This window comes from Capra hircus, chromosome 7 (genome assembly GCF_001704415.2).
Source record: "Capra hircus breed San Clemente chromosome 7, ASM170441v1, whole genome shotgun sequence".
Lineage (NCBI taxonomy): Eukaryota > Metazoa > Chordata > Mammalia > Artiodactyla > Bovidae > Capra > Capra hircus.
The window spans coordinates 79,599,688-79,625,758 of NC_030814.1; the positions used below are offsets into that span (position 1 = coordinate 79,599,688).

Below are 26,071 nucleotides of genomic sequence, written 5' to 3' on the forward strand. Positions count from 1 at the left end.
TTTGTTGAAAAGACTGTCCATTGAACGGTCTTGACACTCTTTCTGAAAATTGGTTGACATAGATGTTTATACTTGGTTCTCGTACTAGCCTCTCATCTTAAGGTCAACTGAAGTTAAGCTGAGTACTACAGTTTCCCTAACACTGTCACATGATAGAGTTTATCGAATATTTCAAGTGAAATTTCCAGATGGGAGGTTCACAGGTCTTAGAATTCCTTCCCCACCATGTAACCCCATGCCTGCTCAGAAGATGCTGTACTTGGTTGATTTCAGTAAATACTTGACTGTTTACTCTCTGCTGTACTTTTTAGATGATAGTGGGAGTATAAAGATCAGCTAGATATCAGCAGATCTTTGAGGAAAGAAAATCTCTGGTGAAGAAGAAAGAGAAGTATAGAAAACTCAGATCCAAAGAGATTGTGACTATGTTCTGAAAACACACCAATTTTCACTGAAAGTACCAGTGAACTGGGGGAGATTGTTAACTCTTACCAGCATTCCTGACACGTGGTAGATGGACATAAATGTTTCTACTGGCTAGGAACAGCCACTGAGATAATAATATTTAAGAGAGACTTTAAAGGGTAGAATGAAATTTTCAATGTGGGAAAATAGCAAATGTCACTTACGGTTCAGTCCGTATTATAAGGAACCATAAATAATTTTGAGTGGCTCTATACAGCGTGTTACAGGTTTACGTGGTGAGACTGTGCAGAGCTTTGAAGTTTGTTACATAGGTGCATGAGAGCCCTACAGGATTTTCAGGGCAGTAATATGATTGCCTTGGAAGCTTAACGTTCTGGCAGTTTGGGGGATAAATTTGTAGGAGGTATCATTGGTAGGTTGATGAGCTGGAGGTTATTTTGAGTCTAAGGTTAAAGACCTCGAGAGGAATAGTGCAATTAATAAAGGAGAGAAGGAGGTTGATACAATAACAAGATTAAAAGATGGCCATCTTAACGCTTTGAATGTCTCGGGGAAGGAGTTACAAATTTATTTCATTTGGGAATAAGTTACATCAATGAAGAGACTATCAGACAGGTAGAAATCCCGGATGGAGTAGAGATACAGATTCAATACAATTTATTGAATGGCAACACCAAATTGAACTGTGGAAATCTAGTCCTTGGCCTCATGGAGTATATGAATGAACAGGAGTCAGCATAATAAACACAGCTTTGTGGAAAAAACACCTGCAATACCAGGTGATAATGTGTGTAACTGAAATATGTACACGGTACAGAAACAGTACCATGTACTGTGAGGATGAGATGATGGGAAAGCAGTACTGACTCTGTGCTCATGAATTTGAGCAAACTCCAGAAGACAGTGTAGGACTATCACTGGCGTCCTTCAGTCCATGGGGTCATGAAGAGTAAGACACGATGTAGCAAACAGCAGCAGCAGAAATAGTGTAGAAACCTGGAGTGACTTAATTGTGTAGATGTGATCTTTGAAACCTTGAAAAGTAGATGACATCAGCAGAGAGCAAGTAGAGAAAGACTAAGGAGTCTTTTGATAAAGAACTGAAGTTTAGTATCTACTGTTTAAACACAACAGGTAGTAAAAGTGTGTATCTTGTTTTCCTAATTCTGTCTTCAAATCTTTAGGTTGGCATCCATCTTTAAATTTTTTTTTTTAATTTCATTATGAATTACCTGTTTCAGAGGAAAGACATTTTCTGACCAGGTATTTAAAGACAACTGCACGGGAAACACTAGAAAGAGATTTATGACAAGGTATAACTAGTTGACCACTTGCCCTGGAAACTATTAAATATAAGGACTGAACTACTTTTAGTGCCTATAAAAAAAAATGTTACTCTTTAGTTGCTTGAGGCAGAGGTGCTCAAATTTTTTCATTTTTCTTCCTGAAATAGAATAATTTTTTTCCTTTTTTTTTCCTTTGCCATGCTACACGGCTTGTAGGATCTTAGTTCCCCTACGAGGGATTGAACCCAGGCCCTTGGCAGTGAAAACATGGAGTCCTAACTACTGGGCGACCAGGGAACTCCTAAAATTTGTCTTTCATGTTAATTTTCGAGTGCCCACTTTCCTATAAAATTGAACTCTTGTGTTTTTTCCCTGTGATGATAGTTTTTAGTTGTGATAAAATTTACCTCAGTAAAGTTCGCTACCACCTCATTGAAGATGCATGACATTTCTATCACCTTCTAAAAATTCCCTCATGTAGTTAATTCCACCCACTCCCAGCCTCTGGCACCCACTGATTTGTATTTGCCGGTAGTTTTGTCTTTTCCAGAATTTCGTATAAATGGAATCATATAAATGGAATTATATTTTGTACAAACAAAACTGTGTGAAACTTCCTGAATGAGGCTTCTGTAACTTAACCTCAAGTGTCTGATATTTATGGATGTTGCGTGTATCAAGAGTCATTCATTTTTATTGCTGAACTTAGTATTGCATTGTATTAGGCATCACAGTTTTTTGTTGTTGAAGAACATTTCTGTTGTTTACAGTTTGGGGACATTAATGAAGAGATGACATAGACATATATGTACAGATTTTTGTATGAACATATTTTTCATCTCCTTTGGGAAAATACTTAGAAGTAGGATGACTGGTTTTGTGGTAAATACATGTTTAACTTTCTCAGAAACTGCCAAACTTTCTGCTAGAAAGGTTTGGGGTGGGGGGATAAGGCAAAGGGAGATGAAGTTATTTACTTTTAGTCTTACAGGTTGATGGCTCTTTAATAATATAACTCAAATTATAATAGGTATCTGTAGTAATAATATTGGGTTGGCCAAAAAGTTCGTTTGAAAAAAGTGAGTGAGCTTTTTGGCTAGCTCAATATAACTAAAGACCATGTCCATTAAGACAGAGTTCTCCAAGTCTGAGAACTAATCATATATGGTTTCACTAAAACAAAATCATGATATGCTCTGGAGCACCGAATCCCGTGTGCCACAACTCTTGAGCCCATATGCCATGGCTGCTGAAGCACAGGTGCCCTGGAACCTGCGCTCTGCAATGAGGGAAGCCACCGCTGTGAGAAGCACCGGCACAGCAACAGGAGAAGAGCCTGCACGGCGGGGAGGACTCAGCACAGCCAGAAACAGATAAAATTATTCTTTAAAAACCGATAAACAAAAGCATGGTTCTTCAAGACAAAAGCATATTATGGTATGTTCCTCCCGTTATAAAAGTTGCCTTAATATTGAAAGCTTTTCCCTACTTAGAGAGCTTTGTATATATTTATTGAGTGTGAATCCTGAAGGATCGCCTGAAGGACCCTTAGGTGCAGCTGGTTTTGCCTGTTTTTTAGTTATCTGGTCAGGTTTTCATTCATTTTATCTCTGAAATCTAATAACATTATAAAACATTCCAAGAAAGAAGGAAAAGAGACAGGTTTCAATGGTGTTTTGAGCCATTAAAAAAAATATGTTTATTTATTTATTCGGCTGCAGTGGGTCCCAGTTGAGGTGCCTAAGAAGATCTTTGTTATAGCATGTGGGATCTTTAATATGACATGCGAACTGTTAGTTGCAGCATATGGTATCTAGTTCCCAGATCAGGGGTCAAACATGGGTCCCCTGCATTGGCAGCTTGAATCTTAGCCACTAGTCCACCAGGGAAGTCCCTTCAATGGTTGAGAATTCAGTTGCTCCACATACTATTTGTTAGTATCAGTTCTGTTTCAGGCAGTGGCATGCTTTGTTTGCTGTTCAGTCGCTAAGTCTTGTCCAACTCTTTAAAACCCCGTGGACTGCAGCACACTAGGCTTCCCTGTCCTTCACCATCTCACGGAGTTTGCTCAAACTCAAGTCCATTGAGTCATTGATGCCATCCAACCATCTCATCCTCTTTTGCCCCCCTTCTCTTGCCCTCAGTTTTTCCCAACATCAGGATCTTTTCCAAAGTGTCTGCTCTTCGCACCAAGTGACCAGAGTTTTGGAGCATTGGCTTCAGCATCAGTCCTTCCAATGAGTATTCAGGGTTGATTGCTTTTAGGATTGACTGGTTTGATCTCCTTGCTGTCAGAGGGACTCTTGAGAGTCTTCCAGTGCCACAGTTCAAAAGCATCAGCTCTTCAGCACTTCTTCATGCTCCAGCTGTCACATCTGTACAGGACTACTGGGAAAACCATAGCTTTGACTGTATGGACCTTTGTCGACAAAGTGATGTCTCTGCTTTTTAATATACTGTCTAGGTTTGTCATAGCTTTTCTTCCAAGGAACATGCAGGCGTCTTTTAATTTAATGGCTGTAGTCACCATCTGCAGTGATTTTGGAGCCCAAGAAAATAAATTCTGTCACTGTTTTCCACTTTTTCCCCATCTATTTGCCATCAACTGATGGTACTGATCCCATTCTTTTTGTTTTTTAAATGTTGAGTTTTAAGCCAGCTTTTTCAGTCTCCTGTTTCACCGTCATCAAGAGGCTCTTTAGTTTCTCTTTGCTTTCTGCTATTAAAGTGGTATCATTTGCGTATCTGAGATTGTTGCTATTTCTCCCAGAAATCTTGATTACAGCTTGTGAGTCATCCAGCCTGGCATTTCACATGATGTACTCTGCATGTAAGTTAAATAAGCAGGGTGGCAGTATACAGATTTGATGTACTCGTTTCCCAATTTGGAACCAGTCTGTTTTTCCATGTCCAGTTCTAACTGTTGCCTCTTGACTTGCATACAGATTTCTCAGGAGGCAGGTCAGTTGGTCTGGTATTCCCATCTTTTTAAGAGTTTTCCACAGTTGGTTGTGATCCACATATCTGACTTATGCTGGCTTGAAAGAACTGATCTTTAAATTTTCAGGAATTTTGTAAGCTGGTTAGTAAACAGTCATTGTTAAAGGTTATGTAAACATAAATTATATTTTTAAAGGCAGTAAATATTTACAATTGGCACTTGTTTATTTCTTTACTGTGTTTTACTAGTTTCTGAGCTCCTGAATTAATGTGTCTATTGTATCTGTGTGGTGTAAAGTGTCTTACTAGCTCCATTTTCAGTAAGGAGTGATCAGCCACAGAGGTAATTGTCTATGCCACAGGAATCAGTGAAAGCTAAAGTTCAGGGTCTTCTTTCCCAAAGACCTGATTGCTAAATATATACCAGCATACCGCTGCTCTTTAATTATTTTAAGAGATATGTAGTGTTATCTCACTGTGATTTTAATATATATTCCCTAATGATTAATGACGGTGAGTACTTTTTTGCCTACATATTCACCATCTGAAAGTTGTCTTTAGTGTTCTTTCATCTTTTTCCCATTTAAAATAGGTTTCCTTATTGAGTTTTGAGAATTTTTCCATGTATTCTGAATATAAATCCTTCATCACATATGTTTTGTAGGTATTTTTTTCCCAGTCTGGCTTGTTTTATCCGTTTTTGATTGATAATGCCTTATATGTTTGGAGAAGGCAATGGCACCCCACTCCAATACTCTCTGGAAAATCCCATGGGCGGAGGAGCCTGGTAGGCTGCAGTCCATGGGGTTGTGAAGAGTCGGACGACTTCACTTTCACTTTTCACTTTCATGCGCTGGAGAAGGAAATGGCAACCCACTCCAGTGTTCTTGTCTGGAGAATCCCAGGGACGGGGGAGCCTGGTAGGCTGCAGTCTGTGGGGTCAAACAGAGTCAGACATGACTGAAGCGACTTAGCAGCAGCAGCAGCCTTACGCGTTGCATATGATATCCTTGGGTAGCATTGCCCAAGGTCACAAAAGTTTTTCCTAATTTTTTTTCTATAAGTTTTAAAGTTGTAGCTTATTTATATTTAGACTTGATTGATTTTGAGTTAATTTTCTTATGAGTTGAGGTTCATTTTTTTGCATATAAAATCTCATTTCAATTATTGAAAGATAGTCATGTTACAGTTTGCTTTATGGCTCAGAATATGGTCTTTTGTGGTAAGCAGTATGTGTGTACTTGAAAAGAATATATTTAGTTTGATATTGAGCAGAATGCTCTATAAATCTTAAGTTAGTTGACTGTATTTTTCAGTACATGAAACAACATCAGTGGATTTAAGATTTGTATTAAGATAAAGAAGCTGAACTTAAAAAAAAAATTCTTCCTTGGGTTTTCTTTGAATGATTATCAAAAAATCATTTCTGTGTGGGTCTATTTCTGGATTCTGTGTAGCTGGTCTTTTGACTGTCTTTCTGCCAGTTGTGTGTTGTCTTGATTCACTGAGTTTTGAAATCAAGTAGTGTGAATCCGGTGAGTTTGTTCTTTTCGAAGTTGTTTTTTGACTATTCTTGTTATTTTGCCTGCCCATATAACTTTAGAACCTATTTATTGCTTTCTATCAAAAATTCCTGCTGAGATTTTAATTGAGATGACTATGAACCCGTTCATTAGTTTGAGGGAGAATTAGCATCTTGATACTATTAAGAGCCTTTAAGCCATAAGTATACTATTTCTCTCTCTCTCTCTTTGTTCTTTCAGGTCTTTCTTGTTTTTTTTCCATTCGTGTTTCTACTTTTCAGCATACAAATCTAGTGCACATTTTATTAGTTTATACCTATTTTACGGCTTTTTGGTGCTTTTATATCTTTTACGTTCTGTCATTAATAGCACATTTTCTCTGTTTTCTGCAACTGTTGCTAGACACTAGTTCTAGTAGAGTTTAGAGTCTGAAATTTTCTATGTAGACAGTCATGTTGTCTGTGGTATGAGCTTTATCTCTTTCTAATCTTTATGTCTTTTTCTTGCCTTAATGCACTAGCTGAATCCACCAGTGTAATATTGACCAGAAGTGGTGATTGTGGGTATCTTTTCCCCATTCATGCTCATAGGAGGAAAATGTTCATTTTTTTTCTTTCTAGAGTATTGTTTTGGTAGATGGCTTTTATTGGGTTAAAGAATTTCCCTTCTATTCCTAGTTTTCTGCATTTTGTATCTATGAATGGATATTAATTTTGGCAAATGCTTTTTCTGCATGTAATATATTCATGTGATTCTCTAGTTTATTGATAAAGTGGTGTTGATTGATATTCAGATGTCGAGTAAACCTTGAATTCTTTGAATTCCCACACAGTCGTCATGTGTTTATTTTCCTTTATATATTGCTGCACTCAGTTTGCTAGTATTTTGCTGCTATTGTGTCCATGTTTGTGACAGATACTTGGGTGTTGTTTTATTTTACTTGTAATGTCTGATTTTGGGTATCAGAAATGCTTACCTCATTAAATGAATTGGAGAGTGTTTTCTCCTCTTCTGTATTCTTGAGGAGTTTGTGTGGAATTAGTCTTATGTTTGCCTTAATTGTTGCCAGAACTTGCTAGTGAAATCATTTGAACATGTAGTTTTGTTTGTTAGATTTTTAACTACAGATTCAGTGTCTCTGATAGTTATGAAAGTATTTCTTCTTGATGAACTTTGGCGGTATATGAATTTAAAGGAATTTGTCCTTTCGGTGTAAGTTGTGAAATTTATGGGCAGAAGTTTTTCATAATACTCCATACTTACTACTGTATCCATGGAGTCTATGGGTGATGCCCCTTCCTTTCTATTCCTTATATTGGTAATTTATGCCATCTCTTTGTTTGCTTGTTATTGTTTTGTTTTAATCTTGCTAAAGCTTTGTCATTTTATTGGGATTTTTCTTTCTTTTTCAAAGAATCAGTTTTTGGTTTCTTGATTTCTGTTTTTTGTTTTCTTTTTAATTTTAGTAATTTCTTCTGCTTGCTGTTTGGTGTGCTTTTCTGTTCTGTCAAATAAAAACTTTGATTATTGATAAAAGGCTTTTTTTGAGTACTCGTGTTTAGTTATATATTTCTCTGAAGCACTGCCTTAACTGTCTCCCACAAACTTTAATATTGTTTTTGTCTTCATTCAGTTTAAACCGTTTCATAGTTTCCCTTGTGACATCCTTTTTGACTTACAGGTTATTTAGAAGTGTTAATTTCCAAAATTTGAGGATTTTCTGCATAGCTTTCTGTTACCGATAGCTGTTTATTTGATTGTCAGAGAGTGTTTTATGATTTCAGTTCTTTTACATTTGTTAAGGTTTGTCTGATGGCCCAGAATGTGCCCTCCTATAGTGAATAGTCTGTGTGTACTTGAAAAATGTGTATAGTCTGATGTTACTGTTGAAATATTCTCTAAAAGTCAGTTGACTGATAGTATTTTCCAGATCTTCTCTACCTTCTCTTATTATCTGTATTTATTGTATCAATTACTGCAGTTTAGTATCATTGCAACTTCTTGGCACATTGATCCTTTTACCGTATGATACTACTCCTTTATTGGGCTTCCCAGGTGGCTCAGTGGTAATGAATATACCTGCCAAGCAGGAGACTGATTCAATCACTGGGTTGGGAAGATCCCCTGGAGAAGGAAATGGTACCCCACTGTAGTATTCTTGCTCCAGGAAATATCATGGACAGAGGAGCCTGGTGGGCTATAGTCCATGGTGTCTCAGAGCCAGACACAATTTAGCGACTAAACAACAGCAACAAACCCCTCTTTACTGCCAGTGATATTCTTAAGTTTATCTACTGTTGATGTAACACTCCAGCTCTTCTTTGGTAGCATAGCATGTTTTTTTCCATTCTTTCAGTTTTGACTTATTTATATCTTTAAAGTAGGGCTTTGTAGGCAGCGATTGTTGTGAATTGTTACTTTTATACACAGTCTGTCCACCTGTATATTATAACTGGTGTATTTACATTTTTTGTATTGTGTATCTTTAGGCCAAAGAATTTAGCCCTTTTTTATAAAAAAGCTGATCTAGTGATGGCAGATTCCTATAGTTTCCTTTAATCTGAGAAGAACTTTATTGCACCGTCATTCCTGAAGGGTGTTTTTGCTGGATATAGAATTCTGCATTCGCACTTCTTTCAGCACTTTAAAGATTTTGTGCTACTGTTTCTGGTCTCTGATTTCTGATGAGAAATACTCAGTTCTTCTGTTTCTATAAGTGTTAATTTTTGTTTGTTTTTCCTTAGCTGCTTCAAGTTTTTAGTTTTTTAATGTTTCGGTTTCAGCCATTTTTAATGATGAGACTGCATCTAGTTTTCTCTGAAGTAATCCTGTTTGGAGTTCTCATGTTGCTGGATCTGTAAATTAATGTCTTGCACCAGATCTGGAGAATTAGCCATAACTTCTTGAAAAAAAAATTTTGTGCTGCTCTTTTTGGGGGCTTCAGTAATGTGATTGTTGAACTTTTTTATATTGTTTCACAGGTTCTTAGGATTTTGTTCATTTTCTTCATTTCTTTTTTCCTCTCTATTACTCAGATTGGATATTTCCTAAGACTTATCTTCAAGATCACTGAGTTTTTCTTTTAAGAACTATAAAGGGTAAATTTTACTTCCCTGGTAAGCTGACAGCTAATTTCTTTTATGGTTGCTAGAGGTTGACATAATAAAGGATTTTATACTCAGTGCATAGCAAATAGCATGAGTGTCTTTGTACCTCTTTCCCTTGCCCCTCTCTTGCCAGCATGATGAGACAGAGGGGCCCAGACCAGCATTGCACCAGCCTCTGGTTTGTGTCATAGCTGAGAAACTTGAGTTTACAGAACCTAAATCATTTATACTAGACAATGTCTGCCTGTTCTTTGCTCTAGAAAATACAGTATCTTTATTGTTGTTGTTTAGTTGCCAAGCCATGTCTGACTCTCTTATGACCCCGAGGGACTGTAGCCTGCCAGGCTTCTTTGTCCATGGGGTTTCCAAGGCAAGAATACTGCAATGGTTTGCCATTTCTTTCTCCAAGGGATCTTCCCAACCTAGGGATCAAATCTGCATCTCCTGCATTGCAGATGGATTCTTTCCCATCGAGCCACCAGGGAAGCCTAGTCTTTATTAGACTGGATATTAAACAGACCTAATCTTTTGGGGGGAAAGATAAATATGTTTCCTCAATATCTGTGTTGAATAACCTGTCTTGGATAATTCAGATCACCCAGAAGCTGTCACATTACTCTTCTACCATCACTTCCTCATTCAGTGGCCACTCTCTCCATACTCCTTTCTGTCCAGTTGAGAACAGCTCTTCCTGCACCCACTTGGAAACTGAAAGAGACATGGAGAGGCAGAGGCAGAGGCAAGTGAGTCCTGAGAGCGTTTACCAAGTGGCTGCTCAGTGAGCAGAGCAGCAGGACACTGTGTTGCTGATGGCTGGGCTGATATAAAGCGCGCGCTTCGTAGCCTCTTCACAGGGGACGCCTGCCGCCACCCCAGCCGTTACTGGAGTTGTTCCTGGTCCACACCATTCGCAGCTTGTTCTCCACTCCCAGGCACTAACCTATAGTAGGAAAGAGTCCGTTCTGTTACATAAACATTCTAGTCTTTCTTTCTCTGTGACTTTGATGTCAAAGAACTATGAATATCCAAGATACTAGCATAGTATGAACATTTATTTGTGATAAGAATACATCATAGGTTATTAATAGTCTGCATGTGTTACAATTGTATCCTGTATTACAGTTTTTACTTTGAATTGTCTTATCTCTTTTAACGAATTGAAGATGGAAAAAGTAGTTTATGTTATTCAGATATTTAGCATTCCTGTTATGTTTCCTTCTTTCATTGTTTCCTTTTGTATATTTTTCTTAAGCTTAAAGAATTTCTTTTAGCATTTTTTTTTTTAAGACCAGGTCTGTTGATGATGAATTATCTTATTTGTACTTCATCTGAAAACTATTTTACCTTTATTCCTGAAGAATATTTTTGCTGTTTATAGATTTTTGGGTAGACAGTTTTTTTTCCATCACTTAGAAACTATTCTTAGACTGTTTCAGTCTTATGATTTCTGATGAGAAATCTACAGTCATTAAAATTGATATGTCCCTGTGAAAATGGTGGGTTTTTTTCTCTCATTACTTTCATTTTTTCCCCTAATAGTTTAATTTTTAGCAATGTGATAATATGTTGTAGTCATAGTTTGCTCTGGTTTTATCCTCTTTGAAGTTTGCTTCTATACATTTATATCCTCAGCTTCAAGAATTTTCAACAGTTTTTTTCTGTATATATTTCTGCAGAAATTTTTCATCTTTCTAGTGACTTCAGTAACATAAATGTTAGACCTTCTAATATCCTGCAGACCTCTGAGGTCTTGTTCATCTTATTTAACTTTTTTTTCATGATTATTCAGATTGGCTACTTCATACGGATTTATTTTCAAGTTCACTGACACTTTTCTGTTTCATCTTTATTCTTTTATTGAACCCAGTCTGTGAACTTTTTTAGATACTTTGATTTTAGTTCTGGAGTTTTCCTTTTTTCTTTTTTTTTCTCTTTCTCTTTTGTTTGTTTTTTTGGTAGGTTCTATTTCTTTGCTGCAAACATTCATTTTTTTCATTCACTTCAGATATATTTACCTTTATCTCATAGAGCATAGCTTGAAAACCTTGTAAAAGTTTTCTTGGCTAATACTGCAATATCTGTTTTCGGGTTAGGATCTGTTGATTGTCTTTTCTCTTGAGATTTGATCACAGATTCATTACACAAGCACTAAATAATAGCCTTGAGTTGAGATTGACTATTTTTAAGATTGCATGTAATTTTTACAAATTTTGGTGTTTTTCAAAGTTGTTATCAAACAAAGTTAAGAAATGCAAAAAGAAATCAAGTTAGATGACTCTAGATTTAGAAATTGTAAAATAGTGAAGTGGTAGTCAAAAAATAAAAGGGGCGGGGGGAAGCACCATTATAGCAATTCTGATGTACTTTTCATGAGTTTGAACAAATTTTGGGAGATAATGAAAGACAGGGTAGCCTGATATGCTATAGTTCGTGGGGTTGCAAAGAGTTGGACACGACTTAGTGACTGAACAACAACAGCAAGGAAATTTATGTAAACATGGAAGAGTTAGTGTGCAGGCAAAACTGAAATCCAGAACTTCTGATCCCCAGGAAATTTTGACATTTTAAAAATAAAAATCTCTATTAATAATCAAGTTGAGTGCCCAGGTTTATTATATATAGGCCCTTAATGCCTGTTTCTTACTCAAAGCAAGTATAATCTCCCTCAGTATCCATACGGCATTGGTTTTAGGACACACTACAGACACCAAAATCCCTTTTAGGAAGTCTCTTATTTAAAATGGCATAGTGTTGCATATAACCTATACACATCCTCCCATATACTTTAAAATCATCTCATTTTCTCATAATACCTATGTCACTGTAAATGCTTATAAATAGTAAATACTATGTAAACGTGATGGCACCCTGCTCCAGTACTCTTGCCTAGGAAATCCCATGGATGGAGGAGCCTGGTGGGCTGCAGTCCATGGCGTTGTAAAGAGTCGTGGACACGACTGGGCGACTTCACTTTCACTTTTCACTTTCATGCACTGGAGAAGGAAATGGCAACCCACTCGTGTTCTTGCCTGGAGAATCCCAGGGACGGGAGCCTGGTGGGCTGCCGTCTAGGGGTCGCACAGAGTCGAACACGACTGACGTGACTTAGCAGCAGCAGCTGTGCAATTGGTTGCTGAAGTGAAAGTGAAAGTAGTGCTCAGTAGTGTCCGACTTTTTGTGACCCCATTGGCTATATGGTCCATGGAATTCTCCAGGCCAGAATGCAGTGGTAACCCTTCCCTTCTCCAGGGGATTTTCCCAACCCAGAGATCGAATTCAGGTCTCCCCCAGTGCAGGCCGATTATTTACCAGCTGAGCCACCAGGGAAGCCCAAGAATACTGGAGTAGGTAGCCTATCCCTTCTCCAGTGGATCTTCCCGACCCAGGAGACAAACCGGGGTCTCCTGCATTGCAGGCAGATTCTTTACCAACTGAGCTATCAGGGAAGCCCTGAAGGTCACTCAGTCGTGTCTGACTCTTTGAGACTCCATGGACTATACAGTTCGTGGAATTCTCCAGGCCAGAATACTGGAATGGGTAGCTTTTCTCTTCTCCCGGGGATCTTCCCAACCCAGGGATCAAACCCAGGTCTCCCACATTGCAGGCAGGTTCTTTACCAAGCTGGTGTGTGGCAAAATCCACTTTATTGAATCTTTCTGAAATTTTAAAAAATACTGTCAATCTGCAGTTGATTGAATCTGTTGGGACCCCCACAAAGAGAGGACCAGCTGCAAAAAACGGTATTTATTTGTGTATTGATTGGTTGGTTTTTAAAGAGTATGTGTTTATTCTTTTTTTCATAATTTTGTTTATGACTGTGCTGGGCATTCATTGCTGCAGGGCTTTTCTCTAGTTGTTGCAAGCAGGACTACTCTTTGGTTGCGATACACAGGCTTCTCATTGTGGTGACTCTCTTGTGGGGGAGCATGGGCTCTAGGGCACGCAGGCTTCATTAGTTATGGCGCGTGGGCTTAGTAACTGTGGCTCCCAGGCTCTAAAGCACAGGCTCAATAGTTTTGGTGCACAGGTTGCAGCATATGGGGTCTTCCTGGATCAGGGACTGAACCCGTGTCTCCTGCATTGGCAGATAGATTCTTTACCACTGAGCCCCCGGGAAGCCCAGCAGCATTTATTTTTAATGAGTAGTGTCAGGAAACTGGGTCGTACTCATAGGTAACTATTTCTTTTATATAGTGGCATATTCAAAGTATTTTTCTGTGAAACCAAATGCCACTCTGCTGCTTTGTCTTTTGAAAAACAGACTTTACCTTTTAGAGCAGTTTTAAGTTCATAGCAAAATTGAGTGGAAAGTATAGAGATTTCCCATATAATGCGCCTACACATGATTTTTCTTCATTATCAGTATCCCCCACCATAGTGGTACCTTTGCTACTACTGGTAAAACTACACTGACAAATCACAGTCATCCAAGATCCGTAGTCTACATTAGGGTTCACCCTGGTGCTGTACATTCTCTGTGTCTGGGAAAATTTAATGACATGTGTCCACTGGTATAATATATTACAGAGTAGTTTCACTGTCCTGAAAGTCCTCTCTGCTCTGCTTGTTCATCCCACCCTTCCCCCAATCCACTTGTCTTTACTATCTCCATAGTTTCGCCTTTTCAACAGTGCAATACAGTTGTAATTATATAACATGTAGGTCTTTCAGACTGGCTTCTTCCACATTTAAGTTTCCTCTATGTCTTTTAATGGTCAGGTGCTTCATTTCCTTTTGGTCTGAATAATACAATGCAAACTATTGTCTGGATGTACTGTAGTTTGCTTACCCGGTCACCCACTGAAGAACATCTTCATTGCTTCCAAATTTAGCAATTATAATTAAAGCTACTGTTAACATTATCTGCATGTTTTTGGGTGGGTATGTGATCAGCTCCCCTGGATGACTACTAAAGATCACAGTTTCTGGAACACATAATAAGAGTATGCTTATCTTATAAATGTACTGCCAAAATGGCCTTCCATAGTGGTTATACCACTTTGCATTCCCACCAGCAGTGAATGAGAGTTCCTCTGGCTTCACATCTTCATCAGCATTTGGTGGTATCAGTGTTCGAAATTTTGATCACTTTACTAGGTGTATGAAGTGAATCCACTGTGAGGTATAGGATGTCTCACTGTTGTTTTAGTTTGCGTTTCTCTGATAACGTATGATGTGGGACATCTTTTCATATGGTTATCTGCCATATGTTTATCTTTGGTGAAGTATCCGTTAAGGTCTTTGGCCTGTTATTAAATTGGGTTGTTCATTTTCTAATTGTTGAGTTTTAAGAGTTCTTTGTATACTTTGGATAAAAAGGCTTTGTCAGCTATGTCTTTTGAAAATATTTTCTCCCAGTCTGCAGCTTGTTTTTCCATTTTCTTGACACTGTCTTTTGCAGAGTAGTTTTTATTTTAATTTTGGTGAAGTCTGTCTTATCAAATGTTTTTTTCATGGATTGTCCCTCTGTTGTATCTAGAAACTTACTATGAAACAGGAGTCATCTAGATTTCCTCTCGAGTTATCGTCTAGAAACTTTATACTTAAGTGCTCTATCTTTAGGTCAGTGATCCATTTTGAGTTGATTTTTGTGAAGGCTGTAAGTTCTGTTTCTAGATGCTTTTCTTACATGTAGATTTTCAGTTGTTGCAGCACTGTTTGTTGAAGAGACTCATTTTTCCACATTATGTTGCCTTTGCTCCCTTGTTGAGAATCATTTGGCTCTTCTATTGTTCTTCAGTCACTAAGTCACGTCTGACTCTTTGCAGTCCATGGACTGCAATATGCCACGTTTCTGTGTTCTTCACGATCTTCCAGAGTTTGTTCAAACTCCCGTCCATTGAGTTGGTGATGCCATCCAACCATCTCATGCTCTCTTGCCTCCTTCTCCTCCTACCCTCAGTCTTTCCAAGCATCAGGGTCTTTTCCAATGAGTCGAATCACCATTAGTCCTTTCAGTGTATGATCAGGCTTGATTTCCTTTAGAATTGACTGATTTGATCTCCTTGCAATCCAAAGGACTCTCAAGAGTCTTCTTCAACATCACAACTCAAAAACATCAATTGTTTGACGCTAAGCATTATTTATTGTCCAGCTCTCACATCTGTACATGACTATTGGAAAAACCGTAGCGTTGACTATATGGACCTTTGTCAGCAAAGTGACGTCTTTGCTTTTTAATATGCTGTCTATGTATGTCATAGCTTTCCTTCCAAGGAGCAAGCGTCTTTTAACTTCTTGGCTGCAATCACCCTCTGCAGTGATTTTGGAGCCTGAGAAAATAAACTCTGTCACTGTTTCCACTTTTTCCCTTTCTATTTGCCATGAAGTGATGGAACCAAACGCCATGATCTTAGTTTTTTACATGTTGAGTTTTAAGCCAGCCTTTTCACTATCCTCTTTAACCCTCTTCCAGAGGCTCTTTAGTTCCTTTTCATTCTCTGCCAGCAGTGACGGTTGTTGATATTTCTCCTATCAATCTTGATTCCAGCTTGTGGGTCACCCAGCCCAGCATTTCACATAATGTACTCTACATATAAGTTAAATAAGCAGGGTGACAATATACAGCCTTGATGCACTCCTTTTCCAAATTTGAACTAATTTGTTGTCCATGTCTAGTTCTAACTGTTGCTTCTTGACTCGCATACAGGCTTCTCAGGTGACAGTTAAGGTGGTCTAGTATTCCTGTCTTTAAGAATTTTCTACAGTTTGTTTTGATCCACACAGTCAAACGCTTTGGCATAGTCAATGAAGTGGAAGTAAATGTTCTTCTGGAATTCCCATGCTTTCTCTGTGATAACGAGTGTCGGTAATTTGATATCTGGTTCCTCTGCCTTTCTAAATCCAGCTTGTACATCTGGAATTTCTTGGTTCACATAATGCTGAAGCCTAGCTTGAAGGATTTTGAGCATTACCTTGCTAGCATGTGAAATGAGCCCAACTGGGTGATAGTTTGAACATTCTTTGGCATTGATCTTCTTTGAGATTGAAATGAAAACTGACTTTTTCCAGTCCTGTGGCCACTGCTTTGTTTTCCAAATTTACTGGCATATGGAGTGCAGCACTTTCACAGCATTATCCTTCAGGATTTTAAGTAGCTCAGCTGTAATTCCATCACCTCCACTAACTTTGAATGTAATGCTTCCATTCAATATCACAGTAATCCAAATCTGTACCCCAATCAGTATGCTGAAGAAACTAAAATTGAACAGTTCTATGAAGACCTATAAGACCTTCTAGAACTAACACCCAAAAAAGATGTCCTTTTCATTATAGGGGACTGGAATGCAAAAGTAGGAAGTCAGGAGATACCTGGAGTAACAGGCAAATTTGGCCTTTGAGTACAAAACGAAGCAGGCCAAAGGCTAACAGAGTTTTGCCAAGAGAACACACTGGTCATAGCAAACACCCTCCTCCAGCAACACAAGAGAAGGCTCTACACATGGACATCACCAGATGGTCAGTACCGAAATCAGATTGATTACATTCTTTGCAGCCAAAGACGGAAAAGCTCTATACAGTCAGCAAAAACAAGACTGGGAGCTGACTGTGGCTCAGATCATGAACTCCTTATTGCCAAATTCAGACTTAAATTGAAGAAAGTGGGGAAAACCACTAGACCATTCAGATATGACTTAAATCAAATCCCTTATGATTATACAGTGAAAGTGACAAATAGATTCAGGGGATTAGATCGGATAGATAGAGTGCCTGAAGAACTATGGACAGAGGTTTGTGACATTGTACAGAAGGCAGGGATCAAGACCATCCTCAAGAAAAAGAAATGCAAAATGGCAAAATGGTTGTCTGAGGAGGCCTTCCAAATAGCTGCAAAAAGAAGACAAGCTAAAGACAAAGGAGGAAAGGAAAGACATTCCCATTTGAATGCAGAGTTCCAAAGAATATCGAGGAGAGATAAGAAAGCCTTCCTCAGTGATTAGTGCAAAGAAATAGAGGAAAACAACAGAATGGGAAAGACTAGAGATCTCTTCAAGAAAATTAGAGATACCAAGGAAACATTTCATGCAAAGATGGGCTCGATAAAGGACAGAAATGGTATCGACCTAACAAAAGCAGAAGATATTAAAAAGAGGTGGCAAGAATACACAGAAAAACTGTACAAAAAAGATCTTCAGGGCCCAGATAACCATGATGGTGTGATCAATCACCTATAGCTAGACATCCTGGAATGCGAAGTCAAGTGGGTCTTAGGAAGCATCACTATGAACAAAGTTAGTGGAGGTGGTGGAATTCCAGCTGAGCTATTTCACCTCCTAAAAGATGATGCTGTGAAAGTGCTGTGCTCAATATACCAGCAAATCTGGAAAACTCAGCGGTGACCACAGGACTGGAAAAGGTCAGTTTTCATTCCCACCCCAAAGAAAGGCAATGCCAAAGAATGCTCAAACTACCTGCACAATTGCACTCACCTCACACTAGCAAAGTAATGCTGAAAATTCTCCAAGCCAGGGTTCAACAGTACGTGAACCGTGAACTTCCAGATGTTCAAGCTGGTTTTAGAAAAAGCAGAGGAACCAGAGATCAAATGGCCAACATCTGCTGGATCATGGAAAAAGCAAGAGAGTTCCAGAAAAACTTCTATTTTTGCTTTATTGACTTCGCCAAAGCCTTTGACTGTGTGGATCACAACAAACTGAAAATTCTTCAAGAGATGGGAATACTAGACCACCTGACCTGCCTTCTGAGAAATCTGTATGCAGGTCAAGGAGCAACAGTTAGAACTGGACATGGAATAACAGACTGATTCCAAATCAGGAAAGGAGTACAGCAAGGTTGTATATTGTCACCATGCTTATTCAACTTATATGCAGGGTACATCATGAGAAAGACTGGTGGTTGAATCACAAGCTGAAATAAAGATTGCCAGGAGAAGTATCAATAACCTCAGATATGCAGATGACACCACCCTTATGGTGGAAAGTGAAGAACTAAAGAGCCCCTTGATGAAAGTGAAAGAGGAGAGTGAAAAAGTCGTCTAAAAACTCAACATTCAGAAAACTAAGATCATGGCGTCTGGTCCCATCACTTCATGGCAAATAGATGGGAAAATAATGGAAACAGTGACAGACTTTATTTTGGGGGGCTCCAAAATCACTGCAAATGGTGACTGCAGCCTTGAAATTAAAGACGCTTGCTCTTTGGAAGAGAAGTTATGAACCTAGATAGCATATTAAAAAGCAGAAACATTACTTTTCCAACAAAGGTCCATCTAGTCAGCTATGGTTTTTCCAGTAGTCATGTATGGATGTCAGAGTTGGACTATTAAGAAAACTGAGCACTGAATAATTGATGCTTTTGAACTGTGGTGTTAGAAAAGACTCTTGAGAGTCCCTTGGACTGCAAGGAGATCCAACCAGTTCATGCTAGAGGAAATCACTCCTGAATATTCATTGGAAGGACTGATGCTGAAGCTGAAACTCCAATACTTGGCCACCTGATGTGAAGAACTGACTTATTTGAAAAGACCCTGATGCTGGGAAAGATTGATGGTGGGAGGAGAAGGGAATGACAGAGGATGAGATGGTTGGATGGCATCACCAACTCAATGGAGATGAGTTTAGGTAAGCTCTGGGAGTTGGTGATAGACAAGGAAGCCTGGTGTGCTGCAGTCCATGGGGACGCAAAAAAGTCGTAGACAACTAAGCAACTGAACTGAACTGAATGCTTCCCAAGGCCCACTTGACTTCACACTCCAGGAGGTCTCGGTGAGTGACCACACCATTGTGGTTATCTGGGTCATTTAGACTTTTTTTGTATAGTTCTTTTGTGTATTCTTGCCATGTCTTCTTACTCTTTTCTGCTTCTGTTAGGTCCTTACCGTTTCTGTCCTTTATCCTGCCCATCCTTGTATGAAATGTTCCCTTGATATCTCCAATTTTCTTGAAGCGATCTCTAGTCTATTCCATTCTGTTGTTTTCCTCTATCGACTTGCATTGTTCACTTAAAAAGGCTTTCTTATCTCTCCTTGCTGTTCTGTGGAAGTCTGCATTCAGTTGGTTATATCTTTCCCCTTCTCCCTTGCCTTTCACTTCTCTCCTTTCCTTTGCTATTTGTGAGGTCTCCGTAGACAACCACTTTGCCTTCTTGCATTTCTTTTTCTTTAGGCTGGGTTTTGGTCACCACTTTCTGTGTAGAGTTACTGATCTCCATCCATAGTTTTTCATTTCAGGCACTCTGTGTATCATATCTAATCCCTTGAATTATTCGTCACCTCCACTGTACAGTCAAAAGGGTTTAATTAAGATTATACCTAAACTGCCTAGTGGTTTTCCCTACTTTTCTTCAATAAGTCTGAATTTATGGAGCTCATGATCTGAGTCACAGTCAGCTCCAGGTCTTGTTTTTACTGACTGTAGAGAGCTTCTCCATCTTCAGCTGGAAAGAATATAATCAGACTGATTCCAATATTGACCTTCTGGTGATGTCCTTGTCTAGAGTTGTCATTTCTGTTTTTGGAAGAGTGTGTTTGCTATGACAGGCGTGCTCTCTTGACAAAACTCTGTTAGCCTTTGCCCAGCTTCATTTTCAAGGCCAAACTTGCCTCTTAACTCCAGATATCTCTTGACTTCCTACTTTTGCATTCCAGTCCCCTATGATGAAAAAGGTATCTCTTTTTGGTATTAGTTCTAAAAGGTCTTGTAGGTCTTTATAGAACTGTTCAATTTCAGGTTCTTCAGCATTAGTGCTTGGGACATAGACTTGAATTACTGTGATGTTCAGTGGTTTGCCTTTAAAAACAAACTGAGATCATTCTGTTGGTGAGATTGTACCCAAGTCTTGCTTTTCAGACTCTTGTTGATAATGAGGGCTACTCCATTTCTTTTAAGGAATTCTTGCCCACCGAAGTAAACATGATGGTCATCTGAATTAAATTCACCCATTCCCATCCATTTTAGTTCACTGGTTTCTAAGTTGTCAGTGTTTACGCTTGCCATCTCCTGCTTGACCATGTCTGCTGCTATTACTAAGTCGCTGCAGTCGTGTCTGACTCCATTTGGCCCAGCCTCTTCCTTCTCTTTGGAGCTATTTCTCTGCTCTTCCGCAGTAGCATATGACATTCTCTGACCTAAAGGGCTCATCTTCCACTGTCATATCTTTTTGACTTTTCATAATGTCCACAGAGTTCTCAAGGCAAGAACATTGGAATAGTTTGCCATTCGCTCCTCCAGTGGACCGTGTCTTGTCAGAACTCTCCACTGTGACCTGTCCTTCTCGGGTGGCCCTGCATGGCATGGCTCATGGCTTCATTGAGTTACACAGGCCCCTTTGCCACAAGACCGCCATCCATGAAGGACTCGCTTATATTAAGTGAACCTATCTCTAGGTTCGTCCTTTCACCTGTACCATGCTGTGTCAGTTACTGTGGCCTTACGGTGAGTCTTGAGGGCAGGCAGCTGCAGTCCTCCCACATGTTCTTCTCGGTCAGTAATGTACCGTCTCTTCTGGGTTTTTTGCTTCTCCATGTAAACTTTATCATCATTCTATCGATACCCACAAAATAGCTTGCTGGAATTTTGATTGGTATTGCATTGAATCTGTGGTTCAAAGTCAGGAAGAACTGACATCTTAACAGTATTGAAGTCTTCCTATTCATGAATATGGAATATCTCTCCATTTATTTAGCTCTTCTTTAATTTTGTTCATTAGAATTTTTAGTTTTCCTCATAGGGATTTTGTGCATATTTTGTTAGATTCCTTCCTAAGTGTTTAGTTGTTTTTGGATGCCGATGTAAATGGTATTTTTTTCTTTTTAAATTTCAAATTCCATTTTGTCGATGGTATATAGAAGTAATTAGCTTCTGTAGGTTAATCTTATATCCTGCAACCTTGCTATAATTGTTTATTAGTTCCGGAAGCCTTTTTTGTCAGTTCTGGATTTTGTTTCCTTTTTTATCTTTACTGCATTAGCTTGGACTTGCAGTGGGATGTTGACAAGCAGTAATGACAGCAGACGTCCTTGCCTTGTTCTTGCTCATAGTGAGAAAACCCTTAGTTTTTCATTAAATGTTATGTTCGGGGTAGAATTTTTTTAGTTATTCCTCAAACTGCAGCAATTCCTCTGTATTTCCGTGAATGGGCGTTGGAGCCACTCTGCTATTTTTATGTATATGTACTAACGGGTATTTCAGACTTTATTGTAGACAGTCTGGTTGACAGACTTAATGCCATTTTTTACACATATTCATAGTTATTTTCTTAGAGTTGCGTTAACAGATAGTCATTGAGTGTTCGGTGCCAGGAACCTGGTAAAAAGAAATAAAATAAGACATTTTTTCTTTCCATATAGAGTTTGTAGTCTATAAATAGATAATAATGGTAATACAGTGTGATAAGAGAAATTATGACAAAAGAAACACATACGCATTGGAAGCATATATACCACTCACCTAACCATACTCAATTAGAGAGGAGGTTTTCAGGAACATCTTCTGGAAAAAGCTTATAGGATAAGCTTATTTGTTTTTAAGTTCCTTCAAGGAAAACATGCTAAGGTGAGTAGACACCTACCTTTATGAGAGTTTGGAGATATAATAATGAGCTCCTGAGAGAAAAGAAAACTGCTTTTTAAAATTTTCCCATAAGGAATTTAAACTGTTTTTGAAAGCTGTAAAGAAATGTCCTTATGCCATAGGGGATAGTTTACTCAAAAAACTGATAAGACAAACCTTACTAATTAGAAATGGCCTTAAAGTAAAATTGATAATTTACCCTTACTAATTAATCAATAACCTCAGATATGCAAATGACACTACCCTTATGGCAGAAAATGAAGAGGAACTAACAAGCCTCTTGATGAAAGTGAAAGAGGAGAGTGAAAAAGTTGGCTTAAAGTTCAACATTCAGAAAACGAAGATATGGCATCTGGTCCCATCACTTCATGGGAAATAGATACGGAAACAGTGGAAACAGTGTCAGACTTTATTTTTGGGGGCTCCAAAATCACTGCAGATGGTGACTGCAGCCATGAAATTAAAAGACGCTTACTCCTTGGAAGAAAGGCTATGACCAACCTAGATAGCATATTCAAAAGCAGAGACATTACTTTGCCGACTATTCCGTCTAGTCAAGGCTATGGTTTTTCCATTGGTCATGTATGGATGTGAGAGTTGGACTGTGAAGAAGGCTGAGTGCCGAAGAATTGATGTATTTGAACTGTAGTGTTGGAGAAGACTCTTGAGAGTCCCTTGGACTGCAAGGAGATCCAACCAATCCATTCTGAAGGAGATCAGCCCTGGGATTTCTTTGGAAGGAATGATGCTAAAGCTGAAAATCCAGTACTTTGGCCACCTCATGCGAAGAGTTGACTCATTGGAAAAGACTCTGATGCTGGGAGGGATTGGGGGCAGGAGGAGAAGGGGACGACCGAGGATGAGATGGCTGGATGGCATCACCGACTCGATGGACGTGAGTCTGAGTGAACTCTGGGAGTTGGTGATGGACAGGGAGGCCTGGCGTGCTGCGATTCACGGGGTCACAAAGAGTCGGACACGACTGAGGGACTGAACTAAACTGAACTGAATTAATAACTTATGGCAGAAAGTGAAAAAGAACTAAAGAGCCTCTTGATGAAAATGAAAGAAGAGAGTGAAAAAGTTGGCTTAAAGCTCAACGTTCGGAAAACTAAGATCATGGCATCCGGCCCCATCACTTCATGACAAATAGATGGGGAAACAGTGGATGACTTTATTTTTCTGGGCTCAAAAATCACTGCAGATGGTGACTGCAACCATGAAATTAAAAGACGCTTACTCCTTGGAAGGAAAGTTATGACCAACCTAAACAGCATATTAAAAAGCAGAGACATTACTTTGTCAACAAAGGTCCATCTAGTCAAGGCTATGGTTTTTCCAGTGGTCATGTATGGATGTGAGAGTTGGACTATAAAGAAAGCTGGGCACTGAATAATTGATGCTTTTGAACTGTGGTGTTTGGAGAGGACTCTTGAGAGTTCCTTGGACTGCAAGGAGATCCAACCAGTCCATCCTACAGGAGATCAGTCCTGGGTGTTCATTGGAAGGATGGATGTTGAAGCTGAAACTCCAATACTTTGGCCACCTGATGCAAAGAGCTGACTCATTTGAAAAGACCCTGATGCTGGGAAAGATTGAAGGTGGGAGGAGAAGGGGACGACAGAGGATGAGATGGCTGGATGGCATCACCAACTCAATGGACATGGGTTTGGGTGGACTCTGGGAGTTGGTGATGGACAGGGAGGCCTGGCGTGCTGCAGTTCATGGGGTCGCAAAGAGTCGGACGTGACTGAGCAACTGAACTGAATTAATAACTTTATTCATTAATATGTACCATTAAGTAAGTGGAAAGGCAACAGTACAAACTGGGAGAAAATTTTTTTCTCCATCCATATGTGATACATGTCTAGAACTTGTATCTAGACTATGTAAAGAACTCCTACAAATCAGTAAGAACAATAAAAAAAATAGGGAAAATACTTGAAGAGACCCTTCACAAAAGAAGATATCCAAATGTCTGTTAAACATATGAAAAACTGCTCGCCATCATTACTCATCAGGAAAATGCCAATTCAGATCACAGTAACGTGCACTCTATACTCTCCATAATAGCTTAAGTGAAAACATGAAATATATTCAAGTGTTGACAAGGATGTGAAGCAGCTGGAAGCTCTGTATAGTACTGGTGTGTGTATGTTAGTCGTGCGGTCGTGTCCACCTCGAACCCCACGGACTGTAGCGCGCCAGCTTTCTCTGTCCATTGGATTCTACAGGCGGGAATACTGGAGTGCATTGCCGTTCCCTTCTCCGGAGGATCTTCTGACCCAGGGATCAAACCCTGGTTTCCTGCATTGCAGGCAGATGCTTTACTGTTGAGCTACAGGGAAGTCCTGTATTACTGGGGTGAGTGTAAATTATATAACTGCTTTAGAAGATCTTTAGTGATATCTTCTAAAGCAGAACATTTACCTATCCTGTGATTCAGGTATTCCGCTCCTAGGTACATAGCAAACAGAAATTTGTCCACTGTTTGCTAAAAGATATATGTGCTGGACAGTTTGTACAGCACTGTTGGTAGCGGTAAAAAACTGGTAATGAAATTTGAAAACCTAAATGCTCATCAACAGCAGAATGGATCAGTTGTGGTGTATTTACACAGTGGAATATTTACATCAACAAAGATGCGTGTTCTGTTATTACATGCGACAATATAAGAGTCTTGTATACATAGCATTAAGGTCAAAGAACAAACAGAAAAAAAAATGTTGTTTTGGTTAATTCTAGTTGTGTGAAGACCAGAAACAGGAAAAACGAATCCTGGTTGGTGGCAGCCTGGGTTGGGAGAGGGTAAAGCATAGGAGGGAGCATGAGTGGAGCTTTTCGATTTGATAATGTGCTCTTTCTTGATCTGGGTGCTGATGACACAGGTGTGTTGGGTTTTGAAAATATATAGCTGTGCACTTTTGATATATACAACTCCCTTTTTGTGTTGTGTATTTTTTTTAAGTACTGGTTTTAATTTATAAGAAAACTGTGATAAATCTAAAAGCTTTACAGTGTTGATTAGGTTTTGCTGATTTTTGTACTTTCAGAAATACAAAAATATTCCTTTAGCTTAGTTGAAATGGAAATTACTGGGAATTTTTTAGTTTCAAAATAACAGAAATTTTAGAATAATTGTAGTCTTAAGTCAACTACTGCTAAACCTTTTTCTTAAAGTATTAATTTGAACTTCTTATTCATGCAACATATTTGCAAGGTCCGATTTTTACTATAATATGATATTATACTATATAAAACATTAAATTTTGTTTTTGTTAATTATAACTAAACTTGACAGATTAGTATATCTAACTGGGTGACTGGAAAAGATTTTCTGTTTTAAATCCTAAGTGATTTCTTGTTAAGAAAGAAGGTGAGTGAAAGTGTGTTTTTGGTTATTTCTTACCCTCAGAGGAGGAACTGTAAATAGCTGTTGTTATTCTTTCTTCTGTGCTTATCAGGAGAATGTTCTATTTCTATAGTATCTGGAGACATAATTATAACAGACAAACGTGGCAATCTATTATCAATTATTTTTTTCACAGTCAAGTCCATCATCTCCGGATCCAGCTAGCTTTCTTGGAGAAGATATTAGTACAAACTCCAATGGTCCAAAACCTGCAGAAGTTGTGCTAGATGATGACAGAGAAGATCTTTTTGCAGGTAATTGTAAATACCTTTATTTTTTTTTAGTAATTATCATTTGTAGCATATATCCTATCAGAAAATATTCTCTTAAAACAAAACTAACATTTTCTGTAAAGTACTATTGATGGCTTTTCTTGCTAACGACTTAGGAGGACAGGAAATTTTAGTTACTTTGCTTAATGAAAAATAAAGACTTGCGAAAAGCACGAATATGATCCTTTCTGGTTTTAAGCGTTTGGAAATAAGTCACACTAATAATTTGAATATTTCAAGCAGTACTTGGACACAAACTAATGGTTGTGGCATTCAGATTTTGAGAAATAGCAATGATTATATTCTTTCTTACTATTTACAATTTATCACAAAGGAAAATTAAACTTTGAACTTAAAAATTATTTATAATCTAAATATATTTGAAATCTGTTTTAATAAAAATGTTTTAGTATTTACCATGGGTTCCATTTTGATTCAGTTTTAGGTGAATAAATTGATGCTTCAGGAATTTTTTTTTAATATGGGGGCAGGATTTGGTGTAGTCTCTTTCTACCTTTAAAAAATTGGACCCTCTTCAAAACAATTATCTGCTTTAAGATTAAAATTTAAATACA

At 38.5% G+C, this 26,071-nt stretch overlaps 1 protein-coding gene across 1 annotated transcript in view; it reads left to right on the plus strand.

Annotated features, from left to right (window-relative positions):
- Nucleotides 1–26,071, plus strand: part of SNX2 (sorting nexin 2) — a 61,524-nt gene that overhangs the window by 4,684 nt on the left and 30,769 nt on the right. The window contains exon 2 of the mRNA XM_018050677.1: nucleotides 25,361–25,478. Coding sequence (XP_017906166.1) covers nucleotides 25,361–25,478 — 118 coding nt within the window. The remainder of the gene's footprint in view (nucleotides 1–25,360; nucleotides 25,479–26,071) is intronic.